Genomic DNA, 15,092 nt, shown 5'->3' on the forward strand with positions numbered 1-15,092 from the left:
CATGTAATCACTTTCCAATGGATCATGAGTTATGTAGGAATGTTAAAATGCTGTAAATTAGGGTTTCCTTTCATGAATAACCCCAATTTGTCCATAGCATGAGGATTAATCACCAAAGCTTGAGAAAATGGCCATAGAAACTCACCAATGGTATTCCAAAAGCTTCAATGGTTGGATTGTTGAATGATAGAGCTTCCAATGGAACCAAATCTTGAAGATTTTTATAATTTTTGAGGGCTGCTCAAACCTCTTCTTCTCCCTCTCCAATAGCAATAAAGAACTCCCCAAAATCCACCAAAAAGATGCCAAATATCATGGCTAACAACCACATGGAATGTAATAGAATCTCCATCTTGTGATTTTTGGCCGTAAGGATGCGTTGAAAAACGGCGCTCAACGCCTTGCTTCATGAGTGAAAAAGCACAAAATCATCTCCAAGTTTGGCTCTCATTAGCAATAGAATGCATTTGCAGCCATTTAGAGTGAGTGGAGATGGACAATGGTGAGCTATGTGAAAGAAAAGAGAAAGAAATTTTTAGAAAATTGCATGTAAATTGATACTCTATGTGTTCCTCTCCTCAAGATCAACAACAAAAGCCCTAGCAAATGGAAGCAAAACGAGGGAAAGATGAGAAGTAATGGCTATGGAAAGCTTGGAAAAGAAGCACAAAAAGATAAACGTGAATAACAAGAAAATTAAGAGATGATTAATTCAAATTTTTTTCAATTTTTGTAGCCCATCCCAAATATTTGATCCAGGGTGCCCAAATTAGGTCCAATTGAGCTAAATCTCCATGAAATCACATGAAATGATGCCTCCTCTCCACTAATCTCCAAAGATTAAGTAGAAATTAAGCAAGATTAAGCCAAAACTCCAAGAAATCAAGAAAAAATTCAAAAAAATTTTAAGAAAATGACTAATCTCATGCCCAAAACCTTGATAATGGATCAAAATCAAGGCTCTGATACCAAATGAAATGGATCTAGAGCAAAATATAGAATCAAACACATCAAAGTAAGAATCTAGCATCCATTAATCATGAGGTTAGTGATCAAATGGCTCATCACATGAATATACAAAAGAGAGAGAAAATCTATGAGTGCATGTAGCAAGAGAAGATGCACAAATAGCCTACGTGTGTTTAACCTCTCACCAAGAGGATGACCATGGAAGGCCAAATCTCCATAGATGGAGCCCAAAGGTACAAGATGACCAAACTTAGTAAAAGTGTCAAAAGATGTCAAAAGATCCTACCAATGTACCACAAGCCCTATTTATAGTCACTTTCTCCTTTTGCCCATGGGCCCCTATATACAAGTGGAAATCAGTCTCTATGGTTCATGACACTTACCCTCATTATGATCATCATCAATGAAGCGAATTCTCTGATTGATTTGCCTCGCAAAAGCTGTCTTGGTGCATAAATGCAATCAGGTACTCTCTCTCTCTCACACACACACATGCTGCACATGCGCGTACACACATCATCAAAACCAACTACCCTCCATGCTCTAAAGCTTGCAAAACAAGATTGTTTTTTTTATTCTTTTAGCGTTTTTTGTGTGAGTGCTTGGGTAGCATACTTCGAGTAGTGTAGAGCAAATTTGAAATGCTCGAATGAGAATGAATTTAAAAGCATACTTGGAAGCAATGCTAGACTGACATCTGCAATCGATGAACTTGAAGCCTCTTCTTATGTTCAATGGGGATTCAAAAGTACCTCGCAAATTAAAAAATTACAAATTCATTACCACATTTGAAAATGAGTTTTGTATCATAAATCAATACATAGAAGTCATGGCCGCCTTCAATATTGAAGGTGTTTTGATTCACTTTCGATATCACAAGTGCTATTTGGGAAATGGGGAAAGGGCACATTCTCCTATGTTTATAAAAAATTTGAGGACTCTGCCAACTGTCCGCCATACTTTATGTATAGTTTTTTTTTAAAACTTCACTCACACAAACGAGCATGAAAATACTATGACTTGATGAATGACGTGTAACTCCGATTCAAATGTGGTAATGAATTTGGAATTATCTACCTTGCGATGTACTCTGAGATCTCTATTAATGTCCATCGATTCCTCACATTGAATATAATCATAGGTTTGATGTTCATGCTCGTTCACACACATCATCAAAACCAAATGCACTCCATGCTCTAAAGCTTGTAAAACAAGATTGATTTTTTTAATTCTTTTACTATTTTTTGTGTGCGCACTTAGGTAGCATACTTCATGTAGTGTAGAGCATATTTGAAATGCTTGAATGAACATGAATTTAAAAGCATACTTGGCAGCAATGCTAGACTAGCATCGGAATTGGATGGGAATTCAAAATTACCTCACAATTTAGAAAATTATAAATTCATTACCACAATTGAAAATGAGTTTTGTATCATGAATCAATATGTAGGACTAATGGTCATCTTCAACACTGAAAGTGTCTTGGTCCACTTTCGATATCGAAAAAGCTATTTTGGAAACACGGAAAGGACAAGTTCTCCTATGTTTATAAAATTTCGGAAAGAATTGTGCCAACTCCTTGCCATACTTTATGTATAGTTTTTTTTAAAAACTTCACTCACACAAATGAGCACGAAAATCCTATGACTTGATGGATGACGTGTAACTCATATTCAAATGTGGCAATGAATTTGGAATTATCTACCTTACGATGTACTCCGAGATCTCTATCAATGTCCATCGATTCCTCATAGGCTTGATGTTCATGCTCATTCGAGCTCTATAAGCTTTTCATATAAACTTGAGAAAGACACACATACGAAAAGGACGTGCAGTAAAAATGGTATGGGTTGTAGTGTCCATCTTCATTCATGCGCTTCAAGATGTTTATACATGAATGGAAGGACACACGTTCTTTCAAAGTACTCTCTTTCAAAGTACATTGACAACGCATAGGTGCAAGCAATCAAGAGGACAAGGCCACCCAAGCATTCTAGTTTCTCTAGTATTAATGTTATGCTTACATATATATATATATATATATATATATTTAATCCATTAAAAAGTCAGATTTTAGCCTTTGTGCTGAGATAGGTCATATATGGGTAATCAAAGTATTAAGTGCCTTATCGCTATTTTTCACCACAAGCGTACCTACCTTGTGTGTGTACGTGCATGTTCACCAATGAGTGCGTTCCTTTTAATAATAAATAAATATATTATATGATCCTTTCATCTTTTAATAATACAAGACAAGAAGAAATGCACTGTACTTATTAGTAATGGTGACGTACATACGAAAAAGAAAGGGAGGACGCTTCAGAGCTTGTCAAACACACTTTGTGGCATATTCACCTTTAATCAAAAGAGAACTGATCCCACTATGTAGGGGTGTCATCCCCCCCATAGTATATGCACATAGGACATCTTACAAGGTTAACCCTACCTTTAGTCTATACGACATACGATCACACCGCTTTATGCAGAATTCTTGGTCTCACCAATCAAACTAACTCCTTTTCCTTCTCGGCTTCCTCGAGTTCCCTCAATTCTCCTACTCGCTCTTCAATTTCACGAGCAAGCTCTTCCCTCCATAGCTCCTCCCTAGCCTGCACTTCCTCCTCCTCCTCCTAGGAACACACAATCTCATGAGAGTATCAGTTGTGTTTGAGATTGCAGGTACCAAAATACCCTGTTGATGGGAAAGGGAATGCTACTTACCAGCCTATACATCCAGTTACCACTCCCATCGCCTCCAGCTTCTCTATAAACATCACTATCATAAAATGGATCCTGAAACACCAAAAGGACTCACCAATTACAATACACAAGCATCATAACCAATGTCGTGGTTGATCCTGTGTCAGACATTTTCACAATACTCACATGCATGGATGCAAACACACAACAGCCCCAGCAGAAGAAGAGGCTAAAACCCAGATCTGCAATATCAAACACCTTCAATGCGGTCAAAACAGACTTGAAACCTTGGAACACATCAAAACTATGATGGCAACTAGGGTAAGTTCATCTATAGTCCCTTGAAACTATGATGGCAAAATGGCATCCAAATTCAGTATAGAGAGTTCTTACATATATTCTTTAGGGTAAGTTCATCCATAGTCCAGTCATTATAGACAGTTATGTACTCATACTGCTGCGGTTCTGCAGCAAGCGAGAGTAAAGGAAACACTGCCACGGGGTTCACTCCCTGGGCTCTCTTAGATCCTACAGTGTGCTTTTCAATCTGTTCAAAGCATAAAAAAAGGGATTCAGTAAACCAGTCCTGCAAACATGAAGATTCTATAGATGGAGCTTGGATTCTAATGAATACATGGAAGCCACAGCAAGATGGAGATGGAGTGCCAACAGCCACATAACATCAAAACACCACTGCTTGTCCAACACTAGAGCATGCATGGTGAGAAAACTTGTGCAACACCATGCAGGACTCCAAAAAACCTTAACCAACTGGGCTGCAGCTGCAGATGTGTTAGGCCCGCTGTAACATGGGTGCTTTGCAAAAGCGTGTTTATGATTGATTAATTGATTGCAGTTAGTGCCTAATCACAGAGACTTGAACCCATGCAACAAACTGTTGCTTCTTCATGCTCAATACGTAAGTAGAGAAGATGACCTAATCTACCTTGTATTACTTATCATGAAATATGATGCACTAGAGATACTCAATGATGCTTGAATGATCAATGAATGAATATGACTAAAGGGCCTAGACTACTACTTATAGCATCTAATGTTGGTAAGTTGGCTACAAACCCTACCAAACCTAATAATAATGTCTAACTAAGTGTGTTCACAAAATAACCCAACTTTGTCCACACTTGGCTGCTCATTACAATGAACTGGCACAATAGCCCTTACAAACACATGAATCCAGCCGCACGTTGATAAAGTTGCGAAGCAAAACATAGGGGGGAGAGAGAGAGAGAGAGAGAGATCAGACTATGAACCTCTTTGTATTATAGCATGAGGCTTTACAATGGCAATAACAGCCAGCAGATAGGTGTAGAGCAATGTGCCTATGAATTGGATTAAATAGCAGGGAGGCCTTTATAAAGGAGCGATGTAGCTGGCTGACTGCCCCCACGAACCTGGCCTACCAACATGAATTTGTCTCGCCAGATATTTTACCTACTTAGAACTCCAACACATTGGTACCATGCACCAAAAAAGCTGGGGCTAGTGACAACCCCCTCTCCCACCCACCCCATCAACCAGATCAATGAACCATTCTGCTTATGAGTCAAAGAGGCATCACACTGCTCACAAGGATCAACACCTGTTACGGTGCAAAGCCTAGTCCTGGAAACCTGCTGAAGACCACGCAAGGCCTTCTGAAACCTGTCAACCAACCCCTCTGAATCCGGAACCACAAAGCCTGGAGTATACACCTCCTTCTGCAAGTAATCAACTGCCACCTGCCTGGCTTTCCGAGAGGTCCCCGTGGAAAGAACATCCTCATCTACAGGAGTTTCTTCATCCAGAATACTACGAGACATCAGAGCATAAGTTACTTGTTCAGTTTCCTCTGACTGACGAACACAAGAACCACCAACATCAGTACTGGAAAGTTCCTGCCAACTGCTGCCATCAACTGGCAAGCTATCCACCATCTGGTCCCGGAAAGCGCAGAACCTGCAGCATATCCACACTTAAGTGGCCATTACCCGGAGCCGCTCATCACAAACCTGAGGACCTGGGGGAGAGAGTGCTGAAAGCTTGTAAACTCCATTCTCCACTCCGCCTTCCCAAACCACTTGACCTGTTGCTTTGTCCCGGAGAGCAACAAAATGCTCATCAAACTCCACCTGTACGCCAGTCTTGCAAACTTGATGCACTGACAACAAATGAAAACCAAGTGACGTAACATACAACACCTGGGAGGAATGCTTCCCCCCTCAACCATCGGGAACTATCTCCATCCTGCCCTCACTATGAACTGGGATAGTGGATGTATCCCCAGTAAGAATGTGACCAGAATACTTGCAGAGATCCTGGAAATCTGAACGGGAAGGAGTCATGTGCCTGGAAGCACCACTGTCTAGAATCCACTCCCTAGTATCCGTTGCGGAGAATCCTCCAACCTCCTCCCTGCCTGAAGAAAATGAAACATCGGTGTCCATCACCTCCAGGTCCACAAAAGCCAGAGTTTTTATGATTGCTGCTGAGGAATCTTCACCCTTCTCGGTCTTCCGCTTGGGACACTGCCTCCAATAGTGGCCTTTCTCGCCACAATCATTACACGTCCTCTCTGCCTTTAGTTTCTCGCGGTCAGTAAAATGGACTTCTTCTCAGAACACTTCTCCGATGAAGCCTTCCCTTTGCCCATGTTACGGCCTTTCGACCATTGGCCAGTTAAGGCCTCCGAACCTCCACCCTGAGGAGGGTTCGTGAATCGTTCCTCCTGGTCCAAGACCATGGGCACAAGCTCCTCCCACGTGATGGTGCTCAGCCTACCACCAGTAATCAAAGACGAGTAAAATGCTGAGTACTGAGAGGGCAAGTGTGACAGCAACGTTATGGCCATGTCCTCTGATAATAACCTCTTCCCAGCCTGAAGAACTTCTTGCTGAAGAGCCTGCAGCTTGTTAATGTGCTCCCGCATCGTCGACGACTTTGCAAGGTTCATAACCCGCATTTGTACTTCCAAGGAAATCCTCTTCATGGGTGATACCCTGTTATAAAGAGAAGCCAAGTGCTGCCATATACCTCTGGGCAACGTCATATGCTTTACATGATTGATTACCTACGGTGTGCAATTGAGAAAGATAAACGAACGGACTCGGGCGTTGACACGATCCCACATCTGTGCCTGTGCCTCCCGGTCCCTTCGGATTGACGGTAACTCCCCTTCCTCTACTTCCGGCCGTGGAACCCCAACAACGACGAAATCAGCGAGGTCGTAAGACTCCAGAACAAATTCCATCATAACCTTCCATATGTCGTAGTTGTTCCTGTCCAACTGATGGTCCACCGGGAACGTGGGGAGTGTCGGGATCTTCACATGACTCTCGGCCATCTCTAACAGATCTGCCATTGCGGGGATGTACTCTGAAAAAGGGTGGGTGGGTGGGAACAAAGAAGAACTTACACCTGTAATAAGTGGCTATCCAGCAAATCAGCCCGCTGTCCTCTTGCTTCTCCTCTTCCCAAACAGTCCCGAACAATCCACCAATCAGCAACACAACAGTCCCCCTCTTGCTCACACAAATCCCAAGAACTATCTAGAGCCTAGGCTCTTATACCATGTCAGAATGCGCAGCGGAAGAATAACGCACGTAGGAGACGCATCACCATCGAGCACCACGAACACCCCCAACGGGCACTGCAGCACCCCCCACAGGGCTCCCATCTCCCGGTGAGCTGCCTCCCAAAACACCGGCCGGGGGAGATGATTATGACAAGGTGCCACTCTAGCCTATATATGGCTCTTCAACTTCCCATGCTTCCACTTATGGGATAATCCAAGGCACCTTCTGGCCATGGATCACAAGCTCAAAATCGCCAACCTTCCAACAACCTCCCTCGATTTGAGCTCCACAAGCCACGGATGCGCGAGGAGGTCACCCAGGACCACACACGCATGAGCCGCCCAGGACCACACACCCCCGGGCTCTGATACCATGTCAGAATACGCAGCAGAGATGATGACCAGATCTGGGAACACAAGAGCAAAACGCAATGCAAAAAATAACAACACAAGAGAGAGAGAGATAGAGGCATGTAACTCTGCTCTATATACACAAGAAAGAATCCCGGAATGATACAATGGTGACAAGGGGGCTGGGGGCCATTTTATATGGCCCCCCAACAGCAGTCGGCTTGCTGTAGGGCAGCCAACAGGACCACAAAACCCCACGACTGCAGAAATGCACAGTCGGCCAATAGCAGGGGAGGTCGGCCAGCATCAAGGAGGTCCACGACCTGTGCAGAGCAATCGGCCACCTCCAGTGTCTCCACAGATGCAGTCGGCCAAGTTCAAGGTCCTCCTGCCACTACACAAGACTGCCTCCCATGCCACAGAAAAATAGGGGATATTTTGCTATATCACCAGATTGCAATCGAGGACGCTTGCCATTTTTCAAGAGGGGGGTATGTCATGACCCTGTGAAAATGGAACAGCACAAGTGTGGGCATGGTGGTTGCTGAGCAAAATAAATATTAAATGATTCATATTTGGGGTGCCCAGACAAATGAGATGAGGTGTGGACATCTTCAAATGTGAAGGGGGACCAGAACATTAATATTTTTAATGTTTTATCCATGGGTGGCCCCTAGGCCTAAGTGGCCCCTAGGAAACTTTAATAAACATTAAAGTTTGGGCCTTAGGATATTTTTGGAGGGAGGAAACTCCACTTTTGGTACACGCCTCCCTCATCTCTCTCTCTCTCTTGCTTTTGGGAAGCACCAACTATGCTCTGATAAAGCACCGCCTGCATGGCTGTAGATGTGGATGTATAGATGTGAATGGGAATGTGGATGTGGATGTATGTGAATGTGGATGTGGATGTGGATGTATGTGAATGTGGATGTAGATGTGGATGTATAGATGTGAATGTGGAATGTGGATGTGGATGTATGTATGTATGTGGATGTAGATGTGGATGTATAGATGTGAATGGGAATGTGGATGTGGATGTATGTGAATGTGGATGTAGATGTGGATGTATAGATGTGAATGTGGAATGTGGATGTGGATGTATGTATGTATGTGGATGTAGATGTGGATGTATAGATGTGAATGGGAATGTGGATGTGGATGTATGTATGTATGTGGATGTGGATGTATGAATGAGGACGTGATGTCCGTACAGGTCAACAGTACTTGACTGTACCTGTCCGTACAGGACTGTACGGACTGTACATACAGTCACCTGAATCTGCCCGCCTGCTGTCTGGACTCTAGTCGCCTGCGCCACCTGAACCAGAAGATGCCCAGCTGTCTGTACCTGCTGTCGTACAGCAGCGAGACTGAAACCCGTTATGTACAGCCGCCAACAGTACGACTGTACCAGCTGTCCGTACACCTGTACCTCTGCACAGCCGTCGCCAAAACCTGCAGCACAGACTGTACCTGCTCTCAGTCCCTGTCAGCGCCGCCTAGACCTGTAGCAGCCGCACCCTGTACTTGCAGCAGCCGACTCTACGGGTAGACCTGTAGCAGCCACACCCTGTACTTGCAGCAGCCGACTCTACGGGCAGCCTCCACGTGGATTGTACGGCCTGTCTGTACGGGCACTTCTGTACGCAGCCAAACACCAGCACCAACTAGTCGACAGCCTTTCTTCTCAATGCCTATAGCTTCCACGCACGTATCTTGCACGTATTAAGTGGTTGCAGGGAGGAAAGTACAGACAATCTTTGGCAAGTACAGACTGGTACATTCAGTTCCTCGGGTGCAGAACCACGCACTGAATTGGTAAGCTCTGAACTTGTCCATCTTTCTTTCTTTCCACTGGCTTATGTCTACTGCAGAGTTGTGTTATCTGGCCCCTTGTGAGAGGAGGGGTATGGCAGTTTGAAAGGGTGGAAACAGAGACTGGACAGTGGATGCATGTTTGCACTGAGTTGTGAAACCATGTTCATGGGATATGCCAGATGTGTGCTCAAGGCTGCTCGGCTGAATTGTCTTGGTTGATCAGAGGAAAGCACAGAGTGTTGCTTTTGTTGGACACAGATCTGTGTGTGAATCCTCTGTGCTAAGAGGTCTTGTGGGCTGCCAGATGGACATACAGGTGTATTATCCTAGCTGGCTTTGTTGTACTCAGTTTTACATCTCTTTGAATTTGAATAAAGAAATACCGAAAGGGGCGCCAAGCTTTGGGGCCAACAGGTGTCGATTTCATTTCAGTTTTGGGGCACTCTAGCTCCAGTTAATTTTGTTTCTTGTTTGGACTACGAGTGGAAGGGTGACTGCTAGTCTACCACACTTTGGTTTCTACCAGAGGCCGGTTTCAGAAAGGCTTCCAATGTTTGAGCATTGACTGCTGTTCTAGCTTACCCTTGAAAGTCTTGGAAAGACGAGGGAAACTTGCTAGGAGGTTTTGTCCTAGTGTGAGGATTACTATTATTACTTAGTATTTCATCCACTATCTGTGTATTAAGACTGAAACTGAAAGTAGACTTGAACACAGATGTTTGATTGATTGATTGAAATTGTGATACAATAGGCTCCTTATATAGGAGTTCAAGAGACACGAATGAAAAGACACATCCCATGACCAATAGTCATGACTCTAGGCGAAGGGACACCTCCTTTGGACGAATAGCTGCAACCATTGGGTGAAGAGTTGCAACCCTAGAGCGAAGGGGTGTGACCAGTCGTCGAAGGAGTGTGGCTCTTGATGAAGAGGCATGTCTCTAGAGCGAATAGTCGTGACCATCCAAGTGTAGGGGTCCTCCGTAATCATGTCACTTCAGTATCTGTAATCATAAGGAGACTGTATAATGAACTAAGTCACAATCGTGACATTCCCTCCCATTTAAAATAAAACCCTTGTGATTAAATGAGAGTCGGTCGTCTGCCAAAAAATTCTTGGAGGAGTTGAGGATATTGTTGCATCTCTTCATCTGTCTGCCAAGTAGAATCTGACTCATCCAAGTCCATCCACTTAACAAGAAATTCTGTAGTAATCTTCTGTCTTGTTTCTTTCTGACGAACGTCAAGAATCTTCTCAGGAACAAGAATAATATGATCATCTTCAATCTCAGGAACATAAGAAGATAACTCCGGGATAGATGAATCTCCTTGTATGTATTCCTTGAGCCAAGAGATGTGAAATGTCGGATGAATTTTTCCCCAAGATGGTGGAAGATCCAACTTATAACTAACAACTGAAATCTTCTTTATAACTTTAAATGGACCATAGAAACGCGGTCGCAACTTCGGAAAGACTGACTTTACTGTCTTATATCGATGCGGTGCAACATAAAGCAAAACCAAGTCACCTTCTTGAAACTCAGTATGCCTTCTGTGCTTATTCGCATACTTCTGATACTTCTGCTGAACATGAATCAGTCTGTCTCGAACTTGCACAAGAATATCTTGCATTTCTTGAATCAACTGATCTGCTAATGCCACCTTGTGTTGAAGAACAAAGTTTGTAGGCACAAGCGGAGTGTGACCATATGCTGCTTGAAAAGGAGTCATTCCAGTGACTGAATGCGGAGAATTATTGTAAGCAAACTCCACAAGAGGCAAATATTCTTCCCAAGAAGCTAATCTTGTCTGAATATAATGCCTAAGCATTTCTTCCAAAATTTGATTTACTCTTTCTGTCTGTCCATCTGTCTGAGGATGATAAGCAGAACTGAACAAGAGATTCATACCAAGGGATTTGAATAGGGAAGTCCAGAAATGTCCAGTAAACTTCAGATCTCTGTCAGAAACAATAGATCTTGGCAATCCATGAATTCTGAAAATATGCTGTACGAACAACGCTGCAAGATCTGGAGCAGAAACTGTCTTCTTGCAAGGAATAAAATGTGCCATTTTGGAAAACCGATCAACCACTACTAAAATTTGAGCATTGCCTTTCTCCGAACGCGGCAAAGTAGTGATGAAATCCATGCTTATGCTTTCCCATCTTTCCTGAGGAACTGGCAAAGGCTGAAGCAATCCTTGAGGAACTTGTCGTGAAGCTTTCATAATTTGACAAGAGTGACAAGCTTTAACAAACTTAATAACATCCTGTTGCATCTGAGGCCAAAAGTATGTTGCTGATAACAGACGATATGTCTTGTTAATTCCAGGATGACAAAGGGTACTTCATGATGCTCTTGAATAAGGAGTTTCCGCAAAGATGCATTGTGAGGAACACAAATGCGATCTAAGTCATAAAGTAAATCATCTGCAATTGTATATGCGGCAAACATATTCATTTCTGCAACAGTAGGATGAAGAGATTTGAGAGCTCGAAAGACATCTCCAAAGTCTCTATCTGTCAAATACTCATGCTTAAAACATGCTGGAATCTCCATCTGCACATTTGAGATAGCAAAGTTCGTAGCTCGAGGCATGCGGCTCAAAGCATCTGCTACCACATTCTGTAATCCAGGAACATAGAGTATCGCCATGTGAAAATTTGCCAAAAATTCAACCCATCGTCCTTGACGAGGATTCATCACTGGCTGAGTAAAGATGTAAGTCAAAGACTGATGATCTGTCTTAACCACTGAATCTGCACCAAGAAGATAATGCTTCCACGTTCTATAAGCATGTACAATTGCCAAAAATTCCTTGTCATAAACGGGATATCGCATTTGAATAGCCAAAAATTTATGACTATCAAAAGCAATAACACGATCATTCTGCATAAGAACGCCTCCGGATGCTCTATCCGAAGCATCGGCCATGACGTCAAATGGCTGAGTTGGATCTGCAATAGCCAAAACAGGCGTAGTTGTCAACGCATGCTTAAGATCATTAAAGGACTTTTCAGCTTCAAGTGACCATTGCAATTTATCTAACTTTGTAAGGGCCGTCAAAGGAGCAGCAATATCTGAGAACTTGTGAACCTTGGTGTGGTAAAAATTTGCTAATCCCAAGAAAGATCGCACATCTGAAATTGTAAGTGGCAAAGGCCAATCAACAATGACCTGTATCTTCTTAGGATCAACTGCAATACCCTGTCCAGAGATGATGTGTCCAAGATATTCTACATGATCTTTGAAAAACTGACTCTTCTTCTTGTTGATGTACAAGACATTCGTACGGAGTACATCGAAGACAATCTGCAAATGCTGCTTGTGATCTGCTAAAGTCTTACTGAAGACCAAAATGTCATCCAGATAAACGATGACAAACTTATCCAAGTAAGGACCAAAGATGTCATTCATCAAAGTCATGAAAGTAGCTGGGGCATTGGTTAACCCAAAAGGAATGACCAAAAATTCATAATGTCCATACTTTGTTCTGAAAGCTGTCTTATACTCATCTCCAATTCGAATCCTGATTTGATGATAGCCTGACTTCAGATCAATCTTCGAAAATACCTTTGCACCAAGCAACTGATCAAAGAGCTCATCGATGCGAGGCAAGGGAAACTTATTCTTGATTGTCTACTTATTAAGGGCACGATAATCAATGCAAAGTCGCATAGATCCATCCTTCTTCTTGACCAATAAAACTGGAGCACCAAAAGGACTTTTGCTTGGACGTATATGACCTTTATCCAACAACTCTGCCAATTGTCTCTGAATTTCTTGAGATTCTGAATAAGAAACTCGATAAGGAGCTCGAACTGGCGGTGGTTGTCCAGGGATTAGATCAATCATATGATCTACAGAACGTCGAGGTGGCAATGTCGTTGGCAGCTCGTCAGGAAATAAATCCTTATAAGGTTGAAAGAAGGACTGCTGTAAATAAGAAATATCTGATGGCGAGGATTCCGATTGATCAACTGTATTGTCTTCTGCTTCTCGCAACATAACTAAGGCAGAAGTGCTGTCGCGTTTACGCACTAAGCGTTTGACTTGCATAGCAGAAACCACAGTAATCGGCTTAGAATTAAACAGACCTCGTAATTCCATTTCTCGATGATTATGATAAAGTCGAATGGAATGATCTCGAAAGCTGATCAAAGGATCATACTCATATAACCAAGACTGTCCAAGGATCATGTCATAGTGTGACAAAGGCATAATAGAGAAATTCAGCTGATCCTGATAGTCCTGAATCTGAAAATGCAAGTGCTGAATCCGTTTGCTGCAATGCAAGAAAGAACCATCTGCAAGTTCCACTTGGAAAACTTCCGCACTCTGCTGAGTAGGTAATCGCAACTTGCTGACGAGAGTAGTTCCCACAAAATTAGTCGAGCATCCACTATCAACAAGAACATTGATAGGATGCTGGCCAATAAATCCCAATAAGCTCAAAACTTGATTGGAAAGGTTAACAGGCACTGAAGTATGGTTGTGGGCATTCAGCATTAAAGCACTGACGACTTTAGAAACTCGAACTGCATGAACCACCTGCTTGCCTTTTTCTAGCGCAAAAGGATGATGATGTCCATGTTCACCTTCTGGGAAACATTCCATGTTGGAATTCTGGCGAGAATACGCTTTGGGCACTCATACCACCTGTGCGGTCCATGGCAAATTGTGCAAAGACCTGAAGGGTTGGCTTGAGAGGTTGAAGGTGCCGATGTAGAGGCTTGCTGACCTGCTGAGGTATCGCGGCGAAAATTGCGGCGATTATTGGGTCGGCGATCTTGCCAGTTGCGTCCTCGATTCCGATTGTTGTTGTTGGAAGAGGATCCTGTTTGTGAGGCTGATGCTTGACCTGAAAAATCTAGGCCGAAAGGGCTGTTGCCGAGTAAATTGCTGACCAGAGGATTGGGAATATTGAGACGCAGGTTGAGATAAATTTCCTCTGCGATTGGGCTGGGAGAAACGAGCACCGTTTGAGGACCGATTGCCAAAGAAGGATGTCCTGGGTTGTCATCGTAAATCTCCAAGGCGCTCTACGTAGGCAACAGCAGCATCTATGGTGAGAGGGTTAAACTTCTGCACATCTTCCTGTAAGTGGGGTTCAAGCCCATCGATGAAGCTGTGTAGCTTGTCAGCGGGACTGAGGCTCTCAATTTCCAGAGTTAAACGTTGGAACTTTGTGATATATGCGGCTGAGGATCCTGTTTGCCTCAGGCAGCGGAGAGCAGACCGGGCATGGTAGTCCGCACTGGCAAGTTCAAAGGCCTTGCGGAGGGCGCGCCGGAATTTATCCCAAGTAGGAGTGTGTTTACCATCTGCAACACGTCGTTGCCACCATAGAAGTGCTGTATCCTTGAGTAGGGAACTGGCTAAAGCAACCTTCTTGCTTTGGACCAAATCGGTATTGGTCAAATATACCTCCATTTTGAATATCCATTGGTCAAGCACGCGCTTGTCGCGGCGACCATTATAAGGGGCAGGCAGTTTGACATCGAGTTTCTTTTTTTGTGCAGCAGTTAATATTTTATAAAGAAGTTGGAGTTCTGCATTGTTTACCTCGGCAGTTGGATCTGGTTCATCTTCATTTTCTGCTACCGAAGTCTCTGAAGAAGATGGTTGTGGATCACTGGCTGATGTGCGCGCTGGATGGGGCCGCTGCAACTGGTCGAGTC

At 43.4% G+C, this 15,092-nt stretch overlaps 1 protein-coding gene across 1 annotated transcript in view; it reads right to left on the minus strand.

Moving 5' to 3' along the window:
* Positions 1-3,224: 3,224 nt before the first annotated feature.
* Positions 3,225-15,092, minus strand: part of PNSB4 (NDH dependent flow 6) — a 51,784-nt gene continuing 39,916 nt past the window's right edge. Inside the window, exons 2-5 of the mRNA XM_086799191.1 lie at positions 4,063-4,216; positions 3,856-3,911; positions 3,691-3,762; positions 3,225-3,599 (exon numbers count right to left, since the gene is read on the minus strand). Of these exons, the coding sequence (XP_086655317.1) occupies positions 3,474-3,599; positions 3,691-3,762; positions 3,856-3,911; positions 4,063-4,216 (408 nt within the window). The 3' untranslated portion in view covers positions 3,225-3,473. The remainder of the gene's footprint in view (positions 3,600-3,690; positions 3,763-3,855; positions 3,912-4,062; positions 4,217-15,092) is intronic.

Source organism: Cibotium barometz, chromosome 6 (assembly GCF_041138505.1).
Source record: "Cibotium barometz isolate CiBa-2024 chromosome 6, ASM4113850v1, whole genome shotgun sequence".
Taxonomy (NCBI): domain Eukaryota; kingdom Viridiplantae; phylum Streptophyta; class Polypodiopsida; order Cyatheales; family Cibotiaceae; genus Cibotium; species Cibotium barometz.